This window comes from Artemia franciscana, chromosome 19 (assembly GCF_032884065.1).
Source record: "Artemia franciscana chromosome 19, ASM3288406v1, whole genome shotgun sequence".
NCBI classification, from domain to species: Eukaryota; Metazoa; Arthropoda; class Branchiopoda; order Anostraca; family Artemiidae; genus Artemia; species Artemia franciscana.
Genome location: NC_088881.1, coordinates 24902175 through 24925119, shown reverse-complemented (window position 1 = coordinate 24925119; position 22945 = coordinate 24902175). Strand labels below are relative to the sequence as shown.

The 22945-nt window shown below is 34.8% G+C and overlaps 2 protein-coding genes across 2 annotated transcripts in view; one reads left to right on the top strand and one right to left on the bottom strand.

Moving 5' to 3' along the window:
* The window catches only part of LOC136039112 (uncharacterized), an 8866-nt gene extending 7632 nt beyond the window's left edge, over positions 1-1234 (top strand). The window contains exon 3 of the mRNA XM_065722597.1: positions 1034-1234. Within this exon, the coding sequence (XP_065578669.1) occupies positions 1034-1234 (201 nt within the window). The remainder of the gene's footprint in view (positions 1-1033) is intronic.
* A 7616-nt stretch (positions 1235-8850) lies between these two features.
* The window catches only part of LOC136039462 (uncharacterized), a 72800-nt gene continuing 58705 nt past the window's right edge, over positions 8851-22945 (bottom strand). The window contains exon 3 of the mRNA XM_065723227.1: positions 8851-10281. Within this exon, the coding sequence (XP_065579299.1) occupies positions 10010-10281 (272 nt within the window). The 3' untranslated portion in view covers positions 8851-10009. The remainder of the gene's footprint in view (positions 10282-22945) is intronic.

Below are 22945 nucleotides of genomic sequence, written 5' to 3'. Positions count from 1 at the left end.
TATTCACAGGTGGGACACAGGGACACAGCTACAATGGCGCGTAACTAATATGGCGCGTAACGACTTACGCCACCCCAACAGCTAGTATATATATATATATATATATATATATATATATATATATATATATATATATATATATATATATTATATATATATATATATACGTATATATACGTATATATACGTATATATACGTATATATACGTATATATACGAATATATATATATATATATATATATATATATATATATATATATATATATATATATATATATATATATATATATATATATATATATATATACGTATATATAAAGCGTACGTAGCTTTGTTGGCCTCAAGCGGCATGATGCTGCGGTGATTTTTTGTTAGTAGTAGTAGTAATAGTAGTAGTAGTAGCAGTAACAGTAGCATATATATATATATATATATATATATATATATATATATATATATATATATATATATATATATATATATATATATATATATATATATATATATATATATATATATATATATATATATATATATATATATATATATATATATCTTACTTACTTAAGTCCCGTCCATCCTCGTGGGACGTTTTGGGGCCACTTCTTTTGACAGGGCATGAACTAGGGCTCGGTACGTGGTTCTATCGTGTGCAGTTCGAGTCAAATCAGCGATGCGCTTTCGGTCAAAGTTTTCAATCCACCTCTTGCTAGGTCTTCCTCGTGGTCGAGATCCGTCTATTGTTCCTTCGAGGGAGATTTTTGGTAGACGGTCTTGGTCCATTCTCTTGACATGCCCGAGCCATCGCAGTTGTTGTCGTTTGATTTTATTTAGGATTGTGTCGGGGGACTTCAGCCGTCTTCGCACCTCCTAATTGGTCACATGTTCAGTGTAGGTGATTCTTGCGATGCCACGGAGACATCTCATCTCGAATGCAAGTAGCTTGCACTCATTTTCGATTTTCAAGGTCCAGGTCTCACACCCATATATAGCAATTGGCACAATCAGGCTGTTGAAAAGTTGAACTTTCAGCTGGTTCGACGGGTTTCGGCATTTCCAGATATTTGTGAGCCTTTTAAAACTGGAGCTAGCAAGAGCTTGGCGGCGTTTGATGTCGGAGGTGTGACAATTGTCCGCTGTGAGGAGACTGCCCAGGTAGAGGAATTGGTCGACCGTTTCAACTGGGTGGCCGTCAATCATTATGGAAGGAGTGGCTGCTTGTTTTTGGCGTGACGTGACCATAACTTTCGTTTTTTTTGGCGTTAATTTGCATGCCAAAAGGTTTCGTGGCTTCGTTGAGATAGTCCGCTTGTCTTTGGAGATCAGCGGCCGTTGTAGAAAGCTGGTCGATTTCGTCAGCATAGGCGAGCTTTTTTACTAGGACTCCACCTATTTTGACTCCATGTTCGTCTGGTATCAGTGACAGTATGGCATGAAGAAACAGGTTGAACAGGTGGGGGCGACAGAATACATCCTTGTAAACTCCCAAGGATGTTGAGAATTCATCAGAGAGTCCATCAGTGGTGAGTATCCGGCTTCTTGATTGGCTGTATATATTCTCAATAATTGGTCACGATTTGGTCGGGGATACCGTAATGTCTTAGGATGTGCCACAGACCTTTCCTCCAGATTAAATCAAAGGCTTGCTGAAAGTCAATAAAGAGATGATATAGGTCTCTATTGAAATCGACAAAGCGTTCCATGAGCTGGCGAACGGTGAAGATTTGGTCAATGGTCGATCGTCCAGGTCGGAAGCCAGCTTGGTATTCACCCAGAATAGAGGCTGTAATGGCTTGGATTCTACGTAGGAGAGTTTTGGTCAGTATTCTAGCTTGATGACTGGTCAAGCTGATCGGGCGGTAGTTCTCACGCTCTCTTCTTGAGCCTTTTTTGTGGATTGGGACCACTGCTGCCTTACACCATAGCTGTGGGACGTGGCCCGTTGACCATACGGCTGACACAACTTTGTGGTACAATTCGACGACGTCCTCTGACTCAATCTTAATTAGTTCAGCAGTAATACCGTCCGGTCCCGGGGCTTTCCCTCGTTTCAGGGATCTTATCGCTGCCTCAGTTTCTGATTTTAAGAGTGGTGGTGGAGGTTCTCGATCATTAATGGGGAAGGAATTTAGGATGCGGGGATCGGCAATGATCTGGGGATTTAATTTATCTACAAAATATTCCTTCCATCGTTCGAGCTTCATTTTTGCGTCGTTGATGGGATTATTTTGTTTGTCTAGGATTGCTGTGGAGGTGGGATCTTTCCTGCTAGACAGTTCACGAACTGTTTTGAAGAGTTTTTGACTGTTTCCGTTCCTAAACTAGGTTTCGCATTCCTTGCATTTCTCGGTAACATGGTTACGCAATGCCTTTCGAACTTCCCGTTCGACTCTCCTTTTGAGATATTTATAGGTGTCTCGGCTGCATGGGTCAGCTTTGTTGTTATATATATATATATATATATATATATATATATATATATATATATATAAATATATATTTATATATATACTAGCTGTTGGGGTGGCGCTTCGCGCCACCCCAACACCTAGTTGGTGGGGGCGCTTCGCGCCCCCCCAAGCCCCCCCGCGCGCGTAAGTCGTTACGCGCCATATTAGTTACGCGCCATTGTAGTTGTGTCCCTATGTCCCGGTCGTCATTTTTGTCCCGGTGTCCCAGTCTGTGATTTCTCTTTGAGTGTCCCGGTCGTCATTTTTTCTTTTTTTCTTCTATTTTTCAGTTTTTTCCTTTCTTTTAGTTTTTTTTTTAATTTTTTTTTTAGTTTTTAGTTTTTTTAGTTTTTTTAGTTTTTTAGCTTTTTTATTTTTTTCATTCGTTTTTAGTTTTTTTTTGTAGTTTTTGCCTTTTTTTAGTTTTTTTCAGTTTTTTTTTAGTTTTTAGCTTTTTACCTTTTTTAGCCTAACCAGGATTTGAACCTGGGACCTTCATTCTCCGTTCTGACACCCTCTCTCACCGAGTGACTACTCCAGCATGTTCATTTTGGTGTTTTAAATGGTATATTATTAACCAAATTAATGCGTTTTACAATATACTAAGCATCGTCATAACAAAAATGACGACAACTAATTTCATGACGTCAGCCGATACAAAATTCTTTGCTGTCCCATTGTCTGTGCATATAAATAGATTGTCAGGTTTACCGACTCTTGAACATGCAACATATAATGGTCCATGGGAAAACAATCCGTATTCAGATCTATACCTCATGATTCTAATGATTGCCCTTGAGCTTTGTTGATGGTGATTGCTAATCAACCATTCCCTGAGTCGCCATCGTCATTTATATATCCCCCTGTGCACCCCGGCGTCCCCTTTGTAGTTATGTCCCTGTGTCCCGGTCGTCGTCATTTATACTCCCTGTGTCCCGGTGCTTTGTTGATTGATAATCGAACATTCCTTTTGTCCCGGTCGCTTTCTCTTTGAGTGTCGTCATTTATTTAGATTGTCAGGTTTACCGACTCTTGAACATGCAACATATAATTGTCCATGGGAAAAACAATCCATATTCAGATCTATACCTCATGATTCTAATGATTGCCCTTGAGATTTGTTGATGGTGATTGCTAATTGAACATTCCCTGTGTCCCGGTCGTCATTTATATTCCCAGTATTCCGGTCGTCATTTGTGTCCCAGTGTTCCCCTTTTAGTTTTTTTTTTATTGGTTTTGACCTTTTTTTAGGTTTTTTAGTTTTTTTCTTTTTTCTTTTTAGTTTTTTTTGAAGTTTTTATCTTTTTAGTTTTTTTATTTTTATTTATATTTTTTTAGTTTTCTTTTTCTCCTTTATTTTTCAGTTTTTTCCTTTTTTAGTTTTTTTAGTTTTTACCTTTTTTAGTTTTTTTTAGTTTTTTAGATGAAAATTTTTTTTAGTTTTTTTCCTTTTTTTCTTTTTGGTTTTTTATTGGTTTTTACCTTTTTTTAGCTTTTTTAGTTTTTTTCGTTTTTTCTTTTTACTTTTTTTTTGTTTTTATCTTTTTTATTTTTTTTTTATTTTTATTCTTAATTTTATTAGGTTTCTTTTTCTCTTCTATTTTTCAGTTTTTTCCTTTTTTTTAAGTTTTTTTTTTTAGTTTTTTGTTTTTTTAGTTTTTTTTCCTTTTTTTCTTTTTAGTTTTTTATTGGTTTTTACCTTTTTTTTTAGCTTTTTTAGTTTTTTTTCGTTTTTTTCTTTTTACTTTTTTTTTAGTTTTTATCTTTTTTATTATTTTTTATTTTATTCTTAATTTTATTAGTTTTCTTTTTCTCTTCTATTTTTCAGTTTTTTCCTTTTTTTAAGTTTTTTTTTAGTTTTTAGTTTTTTTAGTTTTTTAGTTTTTTTAGTTTTTTAGTTTTTTTTAGTTTTTAGTTTTTTTAGTTTTTTTTTCCTTTTTTTCTTTTTAGTTTTTTATTGGTTTTTACCTTTTTTTTTTAGTTTTTATCATTTTATTTTTTTTATTTTATTCTTAATTTTATTAGTTTTCTTTTTCTCTTCTATTTTTCAGTTTTTTCCTTTTTTTAAGTTTTTAGTTTTTAGTTTTTTTAGTTTTTTAGTTTTTTTAGTTTTTTTTAGTTTTTTAGCTTTTTTATTTTTTTTATTAGTTTTTAGTTTTTTTTGTAGTTTTTGCCTTTTTTTAGTTTTTTCAGTTTTTTTTTTTAGTTTTTAGTTACCAGGACAAAAGGAATGTTCGATTAGCAATCAACAAAGCACCGGGACACAGGGAGTATAAATGACGACCAGGACATAAGTAAAAAAAAAACTAACAAAACTAAAAAGAAGGTAAAAACTACAAAAAAACTAAAAAGAAAAAAAACTAAAAACTAATAAAAAAACTAAAAAATCTAAAAATCTAAATAAACTAAAAAAGAAAAAAAAGGAAAAAAATAAAGGAGGAAAACAAAACTAAAAAACGAATGTATATACAGACCGGGACACCGGGATACAAATGACGACCGGGACACAGGGAATATAAATGACGACCGGGACACAGGGAGACAACTACAACGGGGACACCGGGGGAAACAGGGGGATATAAATGACGACCGGGACACCGGGACAGGGAATGGTCGATTAGCAATCACCATCAACAAAGCTCAAGGGCAATCATTAGAATCATGAGGTATAGATCTGAATACAGATTGTTTTCCCATGGACCATTATATGTTGCATGTTCAAGAGTCGGTAAACCTGACAATCTATTTGGATCAGGTGACGTCACCTGAAAAAACTGGATCAGGTGACGTCAAAACTGAAAAAACTAAAAAAAGGCAAAAACTACAAAAAAACTAAAAACTAATAAAAAAGCTAAAAAAATAAAAGAACTAAAAAAAGGCAAAAACTACAAAAAAAACTAAAAACTAATAAAAAAAATAAAAAAGCTAAAAAACTAAAAAACTAAAAAAAACTAAAAAAAGGTAAAAAACTAAAAAAACTAACTACAAAAAAAACTAAAAACTAATAAAAAAAATAAAAAAGCTAAAAAACTAAAAAAACTAAAAAAAGGCAAAAACTACAAAAAAAAACTAAAAACTAATAAAAAAGCTAAAAAACTAAAAAAACTAAAAAAAGGCAAAAACTACAAAAAAAACTAAAAACTAATAAAAAAAATAAAAAAGCTAAAAAACTAAAAAACTAAAAAAACTAAAAAAAGGTAAAAAACTAAAAAAACTAAAAACTAAAAAAAAATTAAAAAAAAGGAAAAAACTGAAAAATAAGCTAAAATAAAGGTAAAAACCAATAAAAAACTAAAAAAAACTGAAAAAACTAAAAAAAGGCAAAAACTACAAAAAAACTAAAAACTAATAAAAAAAGTAAAAAAGCTAAAAAACTAAAAAAAATAAAAAAAAATAAAAAAAAGGAAAAAACTGAAAAATAAGCTAAAATAAAGGTAAAAACCAATAAAAAACTAAAAAGAAAAAAAGGAAAAAACTAAAAAAAATTTTCATCTAAAAAACTAAAAAAAACTAAAAAAGGTAAAAACTAAAAGAACTAAAAAAGAAAAAAATAAATGACGATACTCAAAGAGAAAGCGACCAGGACAAAAGGAATGTTCGATTAGCAATCAACAAAGCACAGGGAGTAAAAATGACGACCAGGACATAAGTAAAAAAAAAACTAACAAAACTAAAAAGAAGGTAAAAACTACAAAAAAACTAAAAAGAAAAAAAAACTAAAAACTAATAAAAAAACTAAAAAATCTAAAAATCTAAATAAACTAAAAAAGAAAAAAAAGGAAAAAAATAAAGGAGAAAAACAAAACTAAAAAACGAATGTATATACAGACCGGTACACCGGGATACAAATGACGACCGGGACACAGGGAATATAAATGACGACCGGGACACAGGGACACAACTACAACGGGGACACCGGGGGAAACAGGGGGATATAAATGACGACCGGGACAAAAAAACTAAAAAGAAAAAAAAAACTAAAAACTAATAAAAAAACTAAAAAATCTAAAAATCTAAATAAGCTAAAAAAGAAAAAAAAAGGAAAAAAATAAAGGAGAAAAACAAAACTAAAAAACGAATGTATATACAGACCGGGACACCGGGATACAAATGACGACCGGGACACAGGGAATATAAATGACGACCGGGACACAGGGACACAACTACAACGGGGACACCGGAGGAAACAGGGGGATGTAAATGACGACCGGGACACCGGGACAGGGAATGGTCGATTAGCAATCACCATCAACAAAGCTCAAGGGCAATCATTAGAATCATGAGGTATAGATCTGAATACAGATTGTTTTCCCATGGACCATTATATGTTGCATGTTCAAGAGTCGGTAAACCTGACAATCTATTTATATGCAAAGACAATGGGACAGCAAAGAATGTTGTATATTCGCAAGTTTTACGTAGTTAAAACCATATATATATATATCTATCTATATTCACAGGTGGGACATAGGGACACAACTACAATGGCGCGTAACTATTATGGCGCGTAACGACTTACGCGCGCGGGGGGGCTTGGGGGGGGGGCGCGAAGCGCCCCCACCAACTAGGTGTTGGGGTGGCGCGAAGCGCCACCCCAACAGCTAGTATATATATAAATAAGTTGTCTGTCTGTGGATCTGTGGATCGGGTGACGTCATGTTTCTGTGTCGGCTGACGTCATGAAATTAGTTGTCGTCATTTTTGCTTTGACGATGCTTAGTATATTGTAAAACACATTAATTTGGTTAATAATATACCATTTAAAACACCAAAATGAACATGCTGGAGTAGTCACTCGGTGACAGAGGGTGTCAGAACAGAGAATGAAGGTCCCAGGTTCAAATCCTGGTTAGGCTAAAAAAGGTAAAAAACTAAAAACTAAAGAAAAAACTGAAAAAACTAAAAAAAGGCAAAAACTACAAAAAAACTAAAAACTAATAAAAAAATAAAAAAATAAAAAAGCTAAAAAACTAAAAAAAACTAAAAAAACTAAAAAACTAAAAAAACTAAAAACTAAAAAAAAAACTTAAAAAAAATGAAAAAACTGAAAAATAGAAGAGAAAAAGAAAACTAATAAAATTAAGAATAAAAATAAAAATAAATAAAAAAGATAAAAACTAAAAAAAAAGTAAAAAGAAAAAACGAAAAAAAAACTAAAAAAGCTAAAAAAAAGGTAAAAACCAACAAAAAACTAAAAAGAAAAAAAGGAAAAAAAACTAAAAAAAATTTTCATCTAAAAAACTAAAAAAACTAAAAAAGGTAAAAACTAAAAGAACTAAAAAAGAAAAAAAACTAAAAAAGGAAAAAAAATTGAAAAAAAAGGAGAAAAAGAAAACTAAAAAAATATAAATAAAAATTAAAAAACTAAAAAGATAAAAACTTCAAAAAAAACTAAAAAGAAAAAAGAAAAAAACTAAAAAACCTAAAAAAAGGTCAAAACCAATTAAAAAAAAACTAAAAGGGGAACACTGGGACACAAATGACGACCGGGATACTGGGAATATAAATGACGACCGGGACACAGGGAATGTTCAATTAGCAATCACTATCAACAAAGCTCAAGGGCAATCATTATAATCATGAGGTATAGATCTGACTATGGATTGTTTTTCCCATGGACAATTATATGTTGCATGTTCAAGAGTCGGTAAACCTGACAATCTAAATAAATGACGACACTCAAAGAGAAAGCGACCGGGACAAAAGGAATGTTCGATTAGCAATCAACAAAGCACCGGGACACAGGGAAATGACGACGACCGGGACACAGGGACATAACTACAAAGGGGACGCCGGGGTGCACAGGGGGATATATAAATGACGATGGTGACTCAGGGAATGGTCGATAAGCAATCATCATCAACAAAGCTCAAGGGCAATCATTAGAATCATGAGGTATAGATCTGAATACGGATTGTTTTCCCATGGACCATAATATGTTCCATGTTCAAGAGTCGGTAAACCTGACAATCTATTTATATGCACAGACAATGGGACAGCAAAGAATGTTGTATATTCGCAAGTTTTACGTAGTTAAAAACACACACACATATATATATATATATATATATATATATATATATATATATATATATATATATATATATATATATATATATATATATATATATATATATATATATATATATATATATATATATATATATATATATATATATATATATATATATATATATATCACAGGTGGGACATAGGGACACAACTACAATGGCGCGTAACTAATATGGCGCGTAACGACTTACGCGCGCGGGGGAACTTGGGGGGGCGCGAAGCGCCCCCACCAACTAGGTATTGGGGTGGCGCGAAGCGCCACCCCAACAGCTAGTATATATATATATATATATATATATATATATATATATATATATATATGGTGAATCTTCCCGTATAACACTTCTTCATTCTAGGGTTACAAAAAATCAGCAACTTCAGTTTAATTTAGTAAGTCTGCTGTTAATCCATTCGTCCTTCCTGTTTATCCTTCAAAGATACGTGTCTTTCTGCTACTAGTTTCGATACTGCTACAACTACTACTGCACCTAAAGCTAAGGCTACTAATATTAATTTTAATGCAACTCCTTCTACTGCTAATACTGTTATTGACGGTACTACTGTTACTAAAGCTAATTGTATTTAGGTGAAAGTTGTATTGAGTTAAATCGGAACCCGCTATACCCACACATTCCGTCAAGAGGACATATCACCAATACTTCAGAAACGGTTGATGGTTTTAAGTTGGAACTTTCAGCTTAAACTAAAGGGGATGTATTGGAAAATGAAGATCCGATCACTCCTTCATAAATTAAAAACACGTCATTTTTTCTTATTTTTCAGAATTAATCCCCCCCCCCCCTAATAGAGTGGATCCGTTCCAATTATGTAAATAAAGTATCTAAGACTTCTGCTTATTTTTTCCACCAAGTTTCATCCCGATCCCTCCAATCTAAGCGTTTTCCATGATTTTAGGTTCCCCCACCCCAAAATCCCCCCAACGTCACCAGATCCGATTGATATTCAAAATAAGAGCAGTGAGCCATGATATCCTTCTAAATATCAAATTTCATTGAGATCCAATCGCCCGTTCGTAAGTAAAAAATACCTCTTTTTTCCAATTTTTCAGAATTACCCCACCCCCTAACTACCCCAAAGGGAGCGGATCCGTTCGGGTTATGTCAATCATGTATCTAGGACTTGTGATTATTTTTCCCACCAAGTTTCATCCCGATCACTCCACTCTAAGTGTTTTCCAAGATTTTAGGCTTCCCCCTCCCAACTCCCCCCAATGTCACCATATCCGGTCAGGATTTAAAATAAGAGCTCTGAGACAAAAAATGTTTCCAAACCTTAAATTTCATTAAGATCTGATTAGCTGTTCGTAAGTTAAAAATACTTTAATTTTTCTATTTTTTCCGAATTAACGGGCCCCCACTCCCCCCAGATCGTCAAATCGGGAAAACAACCATTTCTAATTGAATCTGGTCCGGTCCTTGATACGCCTGCCAAATTTCATCGTCCTAGCTTACCTGGAAGTGCCTAATTAGCAAAACCGGGACCGACAGAATATGAGATTGCTATATGTCACTTGGTTAATACCAAGTGCCATAAAAAGATGAAAGGAGAAACACATTGAGCTTCGGTCAAAAAGAGAAAACAATAGAAACTTACCTAGAACGCACTGGTAAGCAACATTTACAAACCCAGGCGAGCAAATACAGACTTTTCCTCTGGTACTGACAAGGCACCTACCATGGGGGTCTAATCCACACACAAACTGATTTGGACTGCAACTATCTCTGTATTCTGTGGTGGCTAAAACATAAAAATGCTTTTAAATATATTAACAAGGGTGTTTTGGGGAAATCCCTTTGGTATCCAAACGAGCTCAAGGTTATTGTTTTCTAGCATAGGTTAACTGCATGACAAGGGATTCATGATAACACAAACATAATGAAGTTTTAGTTGACTGCAAACTATGCTTAAATTACATATAGTCCCCTGACTATCTACGTATTGAGTGAGATACGAGCTGTATGACGCGTAAAGTATACCTGGTTGAAACCCAGGCTATTTGTATGGTAATGTTAGCTTAAAGACGATTAGCAAGAATTTTCAAATTACGGCTACTACATATTTTCCTATGTATTAAACCATGTGGGAACAACAGGCTGGCAATCACACGTGATCCTTCCACCCTGTTTGAACTATCTCCTCTCGTCACCTCCCCAAAAAATCTCCATTGAATTTTCTAAGCTTTACTTCATACTAGCCTAATCTACCTAATAGCCTAATCTCGGAGGTTGTCAAAGTCCGAACGGTCAGACAAAACGGCTAAATAGCTATTACTTTTCTGCAAGGCATAGACAGGGAATTTCTAGTGTTTAACCAACCTCCAGAAGTCTTATGGTGTAGGCGGGATATCCTTTTCCAAAGCAAAATATGAAAAAGTGTAATTTTTGCAGTGTCATTTAATTTTGCATTATTTAAATAGTTGGTTTTGCAGGGGCCGAGAATGTAAATATTCTACCTTCTCCTCCCCCGGGCAGCTACCCATGACTTACCGTGCATTAGAAACATACTAGAAAAATTCATGAGATGTGCAGATAGATAGATTTTTTACTATACAATAAATTTTGATTATTAAACAATATATATCATTGAATAGCAACAACAACCATCAAATATATCCCTCCCCCTACAAGGCTCCATGGCCAGGAAAGAGAGGATAAAAAATAAAAAAGGAGAAACACTAAAACACATATTCATATAAAGATGAAAATATCAATCAGTCAACCTCCACGGACTACATACGAAAACTGAAACAGAGCGAAATGCCATGCCAATTAAACAAGAAATCGCACAATTACGACTCTGACCAGAGACATCAACCGAATGTGAGCATTAAGGCTGTGATTAAGTGAATTTGAAAACATAGAGGTTCAAAATTGAAGTTAGGGTAGCCTTCTGTCTCTCAATTCTCTACAGACCGTCGATTGTCGAAAACCCTTCAAATAGTACTTACTCATTGGCGGAAATAACAGGTTAATTATACCAGCTTGTCAATATGGTCTCTAGGGGTGTTATCAGCGATCTGACGCGATTCTTTCTGGCAAAAAACTTGTAAAAATTTCAGGTAGCTGAAAATATTCTATGTGACTGTTCGAAAACAGGAGAATACATCGAAAAATGGTTGCAATCATCTTACAGGTTGTTGTCTTCTGCTCATGATAGTACCGATTTTGTTCCAAAAGCAATATCCTTCACAGGGTACACATGTGAAAAAGAGCTAGACATTTTCTAAGATTTCTAAGCAATTAGAGGAAGTAGAGCAAAATTCTAGCAAACATTTTGTAGCATCTTCAAGAAGCTATGGCCTGATATTAAAAGTGGTATCTTCCACCAATCAATACTTGAGTACTTTTTAAATATACATTTTCAATTTTAACATGGGATTTTCGAGTTCCATCAGTTCACTTAGTCACGGCCTTAAAAAAGGAAGAAAACGAGAAAAAATACATAAATTAATCAGAGATTAAAGATTTTTTTACAGTCCTTCTAAAGGCACCAAACAAATGACACTCTCTAGGCAGTTCATGTGAAGTCTTCCAGACAGACTAACAAGCAGTCAGGGGGTTGAACTCTGATCTGACTGATGGACTGAATTAAGTCCGAATACTATCATAATTATGAAGATATTATGTAGAATGGTCAGATACAAAATACGGTCTAGTTTTAAGGGTCACAGTACCTAAATAGAAAACACTTAACCTAAATAGATGAACATACCAAGGCTATACCCGTGGGGGGCGGTAGAGGATTTGAATCCCTCCCCCAAAATGTTTGTCTGACAGAAACAAAAAAGAATACAAACAAATTTTGATGCGTTTTTAAAAGTTTTTTTACCCCCACCCCTCAAAAAAAATCCGAGATATGATCCTGGAACACACATTTTTTATTTTTTCGAAGGTATGAGATCAATTCGTAGAAAAATGGAACCGAAAACCCCAGAAAATGAAGTGCTAGTGAAATCTAACATCCGTAAAATCTTTGTTTTTTTTCGTTTCGTATCACAAAAGAGTTCTTGGTTTAAGAAATTACGAAAAGCATTCCAGCGTTTTTATAGTATTTTCAACGGTAATATTGCATGAACTGTTACTACATGACTTTTATTGATTAAAAAGAAAACTATCAAAAATTTTGATATCTGGAAAACCCTTCAACTTGATTTTTATTTTTGTTTTGTACAAAAGATCGTGACTTTAAATCTTACTCAGTTAATCCACCATGATATAAATGAAAAGAAATTCTATTTATTAGCATTCATTTTTAACGTTTGTCTGATAAATATTTTATTATTCGTCTTGACTCTTGTTGATGCGTCAATCTGAATTTTAAATCTCTGTTTTGATTTTTTTTTTCTAATTGTTTCCGTTTTTTGGAATAGTCAACCGCTATGTTTTCTACTGTTATTTATTTTGTCATTCCGCACCTCTTGCTTCATATTTTTTCTTCTCTCTTTCTTCTCTCTCTCTCCTCTATTTCTATTCTCACTCTATACCTCTAATATTCGTTTATGAAAACAGTTCATTGAAGGCCTTGTCTAGACAATAATTGATCTAAAGCTCACTATTAACCTAATGCTCTTTTGACTCTCTCAAAATTATTCAAGTCACACGAATAGAGCAATTCCAGTTCCAAGGGATTGACTCGCTCTCCCCCCTGAGTAAAGCTAATTAGTTCTTGGCAATTAAGTCAGCAGTATTAAGCCCGTAGTGTAGGTATAATTGAAAAATTAAGTCCTTTTTAATTCGAATATAATTTTAGCCAAACAGCTGAACAAGAAAAAAAAAGAAAGAAGAAAAAATAATCACAGAAACTTTATGCTCAAAGAACTATTGTAGAGACTTGGGGAGGGAGAATATCTTTCGTATCTTGGGAGTATTGTTTCAAACAATGGATGCTACTGCTCCAACTACTACAACTAACAGCTCACCACATAACCAATCCGCTTGAGGCCAACACAGCTATGCTTGCTGCTCCACTATCCTAATCTGTTCAAAACCTTGCAAGGGACTTCAAATTTCCCTTAAGCCCTTCTTTGCGACATCCTCCCCCTCCCCAAACGTAGACGACCTGCTTTCCGTTCAGACCTAGACAGTTGGTCGGAAAGCAAAATCTTCTTTAATCTCTTGTTCTTCATCCACAGAACGTTCCCTAGCCACCGGAATCTTTTTCTCATTATAGCCCTATAAAGCGAGATTGAACCACGCTTTTCGTACAACCTACTGTTTGATATACGGTCATTCAGCTGGGAACCCTTATCATCCATAAGCAATTTCTCTAAAAAACATTTAGCAAATCTTCCTTCGCTTTTTCGGAGCGGTTGCTCCAAAAATGTGGTTGCTACAAGAAGGGTTTCAAAATGAAAAAGTGCGCCAAATGGGATGTCCATACAAAACCTCGTAGATCTGTTGTCCATACCGAACCTTATGCAATTGCTTTAACAGCTCCATAAAATTCTGTAAAAACGAAATTGCACGTTACCAGACCGATCAGAGATGGCTCTGGTGCAAGCATGTAATCAGGGTTAGGAGATGGGTATTGAGCCAGATCTCAAAGTTTTCTAAATAATCTTCGAAAATGTTCACACTATTCTCCTGTTTGTATCGTTTTTTTTTATATTTGAAGACCCTCTTTGAACGATTTTTTGTACTCCAAAAGTGATGAATTCTGAAGTTGATAGCGTACTTTTAGGAAAACACGTACAATAAAAACATAAATAATAAGACCTTCCTGAGGAGTTTTTTAAAGGATAATGCTTATTTATTTGCCAACTAGCGCTTTGAGATAAAGTGTTTCAACATTCGCTCAGCTTCTAAGTTCTTTCAAACTCCCATTCACCATGCTGAACAATCTATAGCTTCTTTCGCTGCAAACAAAAAGGTCGAAAAAGTTGTTTTTATATTGAAAAACCACTTGAAAGCATCAATTTGGGACTTGGCAAGGCTACATAAATCATTGTTAAATAATCCTTGACGTTGCTTCCAGGAGCCAAGCTGCTCAGTCTGAAAAGTCTTTTGAGGCCTATAGTCTTGTGACTTTTTAAGGATATGACTTAACTATTTTTTACGTTGCTTTTTGAAAAACAAACGCAACGGTTCTTTTGTCTGATATTTTTGGCTTATTTCAGCATATTATTTGCTGTTGTGAAGACACAATCAAGTATTACTTGATTAACTCTCCTGCACCACATCATGACCTTTGGTCGGCCGAAGATAATGTTAGCAAGACAATTGTTGCAGAAACCCTGCCAAACCTCATCTTTTAATGATAATCAAAGCATTCTAATATCTGAGCAATAGCAAAATCACATTGTTGATAAAAAGCCAATAAACATGAATTATATGTGTTTTCCTTGATTTTAACATCCAATTGCAGTACTGAAAAAGAAAATTATACTGACAAGAAATTACTTTGAAAAGCCTATTGTAAACCCTAAATTGTTTCCGAGTAAAATCTGCTCATGAAATATCGTTTTGTATTGCTCCGGATTCATCAATTAGATAGGACAGGTGTGCTAAGTTTCCATCTTTTCTAATTTCAAAGATCTGCTCAAAATCTTCGCTCTAATTTGTCAAACATGAATAATACACCTGAAAGTTGAATTCAGCAGAACAAATTATGCACATACACATTATTAGCTCTGTAACTTTGCACAAATTTAACTTTATATTCAAATCTGGCTCAAGTGCAAAGCTTTTGTTTTCAGGTTGCTAGAAGTTTTGGCTGCGAAAACTTCTGGTGCCTGCTTGTTGGCACGAATAACCTCTTAGTTTATATGCAAGAATTTTGTCGCTGAGGAAATGGATGTGCGCTTTGCATCATCGTTGTATTGATTGATTTTTATAATACACAAAAGAAAGTGAATTCAAAGCCATAAATATAACAACATAATTAAAGTATGATAGCAGCATTTGATATTCAGAACATATTTTTTGGCTCACATGCAGCTTGAAAATGATAGAATAAAATAATTAAGAAATTTAGAAAGTCCTGATGTATTAGATCATTCTTATAGTTGGCCTCTGACGCTTTATTCAACCTTAGCTAATTACGTCTATGACATTGGAAAACAAATAGATCCCGGGATTATTGAACCAGTACAGAAGTCCTACCTTACGAGATGAACAGTCTAAAGTTGTGGTTCTCAAAATACGTGCTGTGTCATAATAACATGCAATGAGTATGAATAACTTAAAAGAGTAGAAACTGACGCAAATGTCGACAAAAAACTATCAATACCATCTAGATTGTGGCGATACCTACCATTTTTTTTTTTTTTTTTTAGCTTGTAATCATTTTTGTCAGGATCTGATATCAAATGCTTATTACTACCCTTATTTTACTAAGCAGACTAAGTAAATTAAGTATTCTTATTATTATAATAATATGAAAAAAACTTCGTTTTCTTAAAGAGTTAAAGAGGCTGCGTCCCAAAGTCGAACCTTAAAACGTACAGGAATTAGAAGAGGCAGTTGGGGGGCTGCCGCCCCCCAAACCCCCAGCTTTTAAAGACTCTTTTGTACAGGTTTTTTTTTTTTGGGGGGGGGGGAATTCATTGTTACTAATTACTAGTTTCGGCGCAATGGTTCTCCTGTCCTCTTGTGTTTAACATTTTTCGAAGTTATTCCATTATTCATTCATTTCAATTTTTTGTTAATTAAAAGAGGGCCTTTCCGAAGCCAAGAGCTGGGGGTTAGCAAAAAAACAAAAAACCTGTACAAAAGAGTCTTTAAAAGCTGGGGGTTTGGGGGGCGGCAGCCCCCCCAACTGCCTCTTCTAATTCCTGTACGTTTTAAGGTTCGACTTTGGGACGCAGCCTCTTTAACTCTTTAAGAAAACGAAGTTTTTTTCATATTATTTCTGTACGTTTTTCTACAATCCATGGTGGATGTAATTTAATAATTAGACTATTAGGACTATAAGAAGACTATTAGGAGAGGCAAACCCCCCGCTTTTAAAGACTCTTTTGTACAGGTTTAATTTTTTTTCATATTAATTCTGTACGTTTTTCTACAATCCATGGTGGATGTAATTTAATAGTTCCTGTACTCCTCGTACAGGAATTAGGAGAGGAACCCACCCCCGCTTTTAAATCATTGTATAAAATAGAAAAAAAAATAGATAGAATGACCGAAATGTTTCTTTTGCTCATAAGAAGCTAATATTCTGTTATCTCTCAAATGATAAGCTGTCCAGGTGTTATCAAAATTTTTTTGATGTTGTGAAAAAAAATCTCCCGTAAGGGACTTGAACCCTTGACCAGAGGATTAAAAGTCTCACGCTCTACCAACTGAGCTAATAACTTGCATGTGTGTAAATATAACTTCTCAATAGCTTTTAAAAATTTCAAATTAACATGGGCTCTTATGGAGAGAAGTCCGTTAATTTAAATAGCTAATGGGTGGTTTCTGGAAAACAGGAGTTATCGGATCAAGCTGAAATTTCGCGGATAAGCTCCTGGGCCGTAGGGGACCTTAACTTGTGAATTTCAGCCCGATCGGACAACGTTAAAAGGGGTGGGGGGGGGGGGGGGTTGGAGGGTCGAAACTTTCGGGGGGTTAAGATTTTCCTACGAAACTTTCATGGGCACTTACTCGGAGAATTCCGCATCGAATGAGTCTTCGTACACCCAGATCCGATGTCGGATGTGACCTGTAGGCGTGGCGAAAAAAAAAGTAAATGAATTTTAAGTGGCTATGCGTGGTTTCTGGAAAACAGGGAAGGAGTTATCGGATCAAGCTGAAATTTCGCGGATAAGCTCCTGGGCCCTAGGGGACCTTAACTTGTGAATTTCAGCCCGATCGGACAACGTTAAAGGGGGGCTTGGGTTGACAGGTCGAAACTTTCGGCCAGATTTTCCCCATGAAGAAAAAGTTGGAGGGGGATGAAATTTTGCAGGTTTCTTAGTTGGAGCTCGGGCTACGAAATGCATCCCTCCCCATCCGTCTGCGACCACTGGAACCGAAGATCGCTTAACATTGTCGTGTGTCACCTCTTTATAGAGGCACGAGTGTGCCTCCTTGAAATGTCAAGTGTTACCAAAAGCTAGGTTGCGTTGATAGTATTTTTCGTCGATGTTAGCACCAGTTCTCACTTTAATAAGTTACCCATACTATTCATTACCATGCTTCGAATGTTATGCTCCCATATTGCAAATCTTGAAATTAAATAAGAGAAGGTAAAAACACAAATAGGAATATGGTTTTCCCTTGATTCCCAATAAGAGAAAGAAAGAAGGTTTGTAATATTGATTAAGAAATAAAGATATATTCGATAGGTAATTCACCGTAATACTCTAAGGTTTTTTAGAGATCCAGGAGAACCAGGATGCTCTCTTTTCCTGATAAAAAATATATGTTAACAAGAGCCAGCTTGCACAGTTTACAGACCTTGGACTAGGGGCTAGGGGAAGAGGTTTTTCAACCCCGGAGGCATTGTTATTTGACCTTTTAGCTATTTTGAGCCTATTGACCTAAAAAAATAATGATCAAAGAAATTTGATCGGATGCATTTGAGGAAAAAAGGTGTGAGAGGAGTTTAGTTGCACTCCGATCTCCAATCGTCCGAAAGAACGAAAATACAAAACAGACAATACAACCAATACAATCTAGTCAAAGGGTGATAAGGACCCAAACGTTGACAGGCATCAGTACCTAATCTACCATAAAGTTTTTTGTAAGCAAAGATAATATCAGTGGCACAAAACTTTCTAATAATCTTCCAATTCCTACATGAACCCGGCAGATACAACAAATTTTTGCAATAGCGAAAATACAGAACTCATATATTTTGCAAATGTTGACTATTAAGAAACAGGCGTAAACCGGCCAGAAACAATATAGAATGATCGCAATATGTAGAATTAAGTCTGCATAAAGCTTTTCGTGAATGAGTCCCCTGCAAAGTTTTATGCGACCAACCTTCCATATCAACTTTGTATCTTAACAATGGACAAATAATATAGCTTACCTACTTTGCCCCGGGGGCTATGGGGTTGTCAACCCCAGAGGCATAGTTATATTGCCTATAAAATGTTTTGAGCGAAATAGCTTTTTTAAAACTTTTGATCGGATCCGTTCGGGAAAAAACGGTTTGGGTGGGGGGCCTGGCTGCCCTCCAATCACTTTTGACTCTTAAACAGGGAACTACAACTTTGATTTGCAGTCAAATGAACCTCCTCTAAGGTTAATAAGACCATCCCTTCCATAAATACCTCATGTGTTAACAACGTGCAACTTGGATAACTTAGAACCCTTTCCCCACGGCTGTGAGGGGTTCTGTCAATCCCAGAGAAATAGTTATACAATTTGCAATCAAATGAGCTCCTTCAAAGCTTATACGACCAGACCTTCCATTTGAAGTACCTCTTGGAAAAAATTATCAAAAATAAAACATTGAAGCCTTACGGCTCCTTACTATAGGCAACATTATGGCGTTGCCTCTGACAAAACTTTTGTTGCAAAAGAGATAATTTAAGATATGATAAGATATTAATTTCAAAAATTTATTTCAAAAGCCTCGAAGGGCTAAATTTGACTTCCGGAGTCATAAAATAATACAAACAAAAAAAATAATATGAAAACAAGAAAACTAAAAGACGTGCAAACAATGCTAAAACAACAATATCAAAATGAGAAATCATTCGTTAGTAAAAATAATTCCAATGTTACAACAAAGTGGTGTCTATAGTTACTCTTGCCGCAGGTTTTGCCCAAAGAGGGTCAAATGCAGGGAAATTCTAAATCAGCCAATCAGCTTTTCATGATATAAAAGTCTGACCTGAAAGTTTTGAGCACTCTGTCTTGAATACCGATAGCGTAATAAAGGGTACAATTGTAATCATCTGGCCATAAACCTCTAATCGGAGGTTTTTGATATCCCCTCCTCTGCCATTCACCTCCCAGCTCCCTTAAAAAGGGAATACTAAAAACGTATTTCGATATAACGGCGTAACGAAAAAAAATATCTCATTTGTCTATACTCATTTTCATGAAAACAATCGAATTTCTTACCAGCAACCTCTCAAAGATGCCATTAACAAACCCTTCGGGCTTTTTATCTGCGTGACACAGCTGCATATATCTCATTTGAAATTTTAAGGGAGGAAAGCAGTAAAATATTTAATATCCTATTTAAAAAAAAATCTTATCTTGACTTCTTTAGTTTCATCGTCTTGGACAAATATAGCTTTTAAGGTTTGCCATTTTAAGAAATAAAAAGAGCAAAATTTAATTTAAAAAAAAACAATTTTTTTCTTATGGAAGTAAGGACCGAACCAAATGGAAGTAGTTAGTGAAGTTAAAATTTATTGCTTTTCAGTTTACGCAATATATATCTCCAAACCCAGTTCAAATAAACTGACTTGTGATATTTTGCAATATTTATAGGTTTCAGAAACTCGCGATAACCGAATCCCTATTGATAACTGAACTAGCTTGAGTTTTTTTTAAGAGAATAATAATTTTGCATCAATAACTATAGATATCATGGCCTATGAAATACTACTAAGAGGCTCATAAATTAGTTAATTATTTTCAGTAGACTACTTATGGAAATTTTTCCTCCTAAGAAAACATCTTGTATTTTATAGTTGGTTTGTGGTTTCAGCGAAGTGCTAGTTATAAAAACTCTACAAATATGAGAAAATATCACGACTATGTTAGTTTTCGGTAGTTTTGTGGACATACGTTGCATAATCTTTAAAGCAATAATATTTGTTTGTTTTAAGTTTCGACTTCTCTCAACTTCAGTAGCTGTTTTTTCCTTAACGAGTTGAAAGAAGATTGCTCTCTTCCTGGTGGTCTAATTACTGATCAGGCCCCTCCCCCTCTGAATTAAAAAATCTTAAATACAGCCGCTTATAGGAAGTACATTGAATGGGTGCATTTAATGTTTACACCATGTGGTTCAAACACCATGTGTTTGACATGGTGTTTTTGGTATATATGGTGTAAATGTGTTTTATATGGTGTTTTTGGAAAACAATTTTTTGGTTCAAACACCATGTGTGTCTACAAAAGTTTGAAGTGTCCACAAAGCCGTTTAATTCCCTGTCACTACGATTAATCCCTTCTCAAAACTTTCGAATGTTAAGCATTCCCCCCCCCCCGTCCCCCAAAAAGAAAAAGGAATTCTAAAATGCATTTTGAATTACTATATATATTTATGACTTTAGATAACGGACACGGAAAAGTATACATTGAAAAGCTAAAATTTGACTAACCGGAATGATATTAAAATAGCTGTAAAGACCCTTAGTTGGAGATTAAATAAAAAAACTAGTTTTTTAAACTGAAAGTAAGGAGCAACATTAAAACTTAAAACGAACAGAAATTACTCCCTATATGAAATAGATTGTCCCCTCCGCAATCCTTCGCTCTTTACGCTAAAGTTTGACTCTGTCACAATTCTGCTTTTTAAAACAATTAAAAGCTTTAGCGTAAAGAGCAAAGGATTGCGGAGGGGACAAACCATTTCATATACGGAGTAATTTCGGTTCGTTTTAACTTTTAATGTCACTTCTTACTTTCAATCTAGTTTTTTTATTTAATTTCTGAATGTTTTTGATTTAATGAATTTTTGATTTTGGCTCTCCGCACATAAATTATTAAAATGAAATTTTCATATTAATTCTTTTTTGGCTAAATGGCTTTCTCTTAGTTTTGTATAGTTTGAGAAATAAGGGGTGGGGAAGGAGGCCTAGTTGCCCTCCAATTTTTCGGTTACTTAAAAAGGCAACTAGAACTTTTAATTTTTAGCGAACGTTTTTATTAGTAAAAAATATGCGTAACTTAAGAATTAACTTACGTAACAAACTTTTACATTCTTATATTTTTTGTCATGTATAAGAGGGGGTTTGTCCCCTCGTTAATACCTCGCTCTTTACTCTAAATCTTAAGTTTTGTCCCAATTCTTTAAAAATGACCCCTGAATCAGAAAGGCCGTAGAATAAATAGTTGAAATTACTAAAAATACTTTTAGTAAGGTATTTATCTCGTCCTAAATACCTCGCTCTTTATGCTAAAGTATTTTTAGAACCCCTCATATGCGTAATAATCTATGTTCGTTTTAGGTTTAAATGCTACTCCTTACTTTCAGTTGAAAAAACTTTCATGTTTATTTTTTCATTGTTTTTTTATATATTAATGCTAGAAAATCCCGCACCCTTTTCGTTGAATTTCTCGTCCCCTATGAGATATTCCTCCAAGGTAAGATTCTCCCACATAGCCCCCTCTCCTCAACCCCACCCCAAACCAAAAAAATCCCCCTGAAAACGTCTGTACACTTCCCAATAACCATTACTGTATGTAAACACTGGACAAAGTTTGTAACTTGCAGCCCCTCCCCACAGGACTTTGGGGGAGTGAGTCATTCCAAAGACATAGTTATTATGGTTTTCGACTATGTGGAACAAAATGGCTATCTCAGAATTTTGATCTGTTGACTTTGGGAAACAAATGAGCGTGGGAGGGGGCCCAGGTGCCCTCCAATTTTTTTGGTAACTTAAAAAGGGCACTAGAACTTTTCATTTCCATTAGAATGAGCCCTCTTGCGAGATTCTAGGACCACTTGGTCGATACGATGACCCCTGGGAAAAAAAACAAAAAACAAACAAACAATTAAACACACACCCGTGATCTGTCTTCTGGCAAAAAATATGAAATTCCTCTTTTTTGTAGATAGAAGCTTCTGCTATAGAGTTCTCTGATACGCTGAATGCGATGGAGTGATTTTCGTTCAGATTCTTTGACTTTTAGGGGGTGTTTCCCCCTATTTTCCAAAATAAGGCAAATTTTCTCAGGCTCGTAACTTTTGATGACAAAGATTAAACTTGATGAAACTTATATATTTAGAATCAGCATGAAAATTTGATTCTTCTGATGTATCTTGTAGCATCAAAATTCCGTTTTTTAGAGTTTCGTTTACTCTTGAGCCGGGTCGCTCCTTACCACAGTTCGTTACCACGAATTGCTTAATTTACCAGGAAAAGAAACTGGGGAATAAAATAACATCGAAAGGATTCTCATTGCTTTATTTTGTAACTTCACAATAGGAGAAATATGTGACTGAAACTACTCAAATAAATAATCACTGATAACTCATAACACAATAACTCATGATCGTACTGACCAGTTTGCGAATAATACTACATATGAATTAAAGCAGCTAAAACAAAATGGTAAAATCACCCCACAATTATACAATAAATTTTCTCCCCGTGGTAGTTTCTGTCCCAAACTCTACGGTTTACCAAAAATACATAAACAGGGTATTTCCTTAAGACCTATCGTAGCGTGTACTAAAGCCCCCCTGCCAATATTGTGAAATGGCTTTACACAGCTTTCAAACCTTTATTGTATTCTCAAAATTCCTATATTCGTAATTCGACAGATTTGGTTGAAAAACTTAGCAG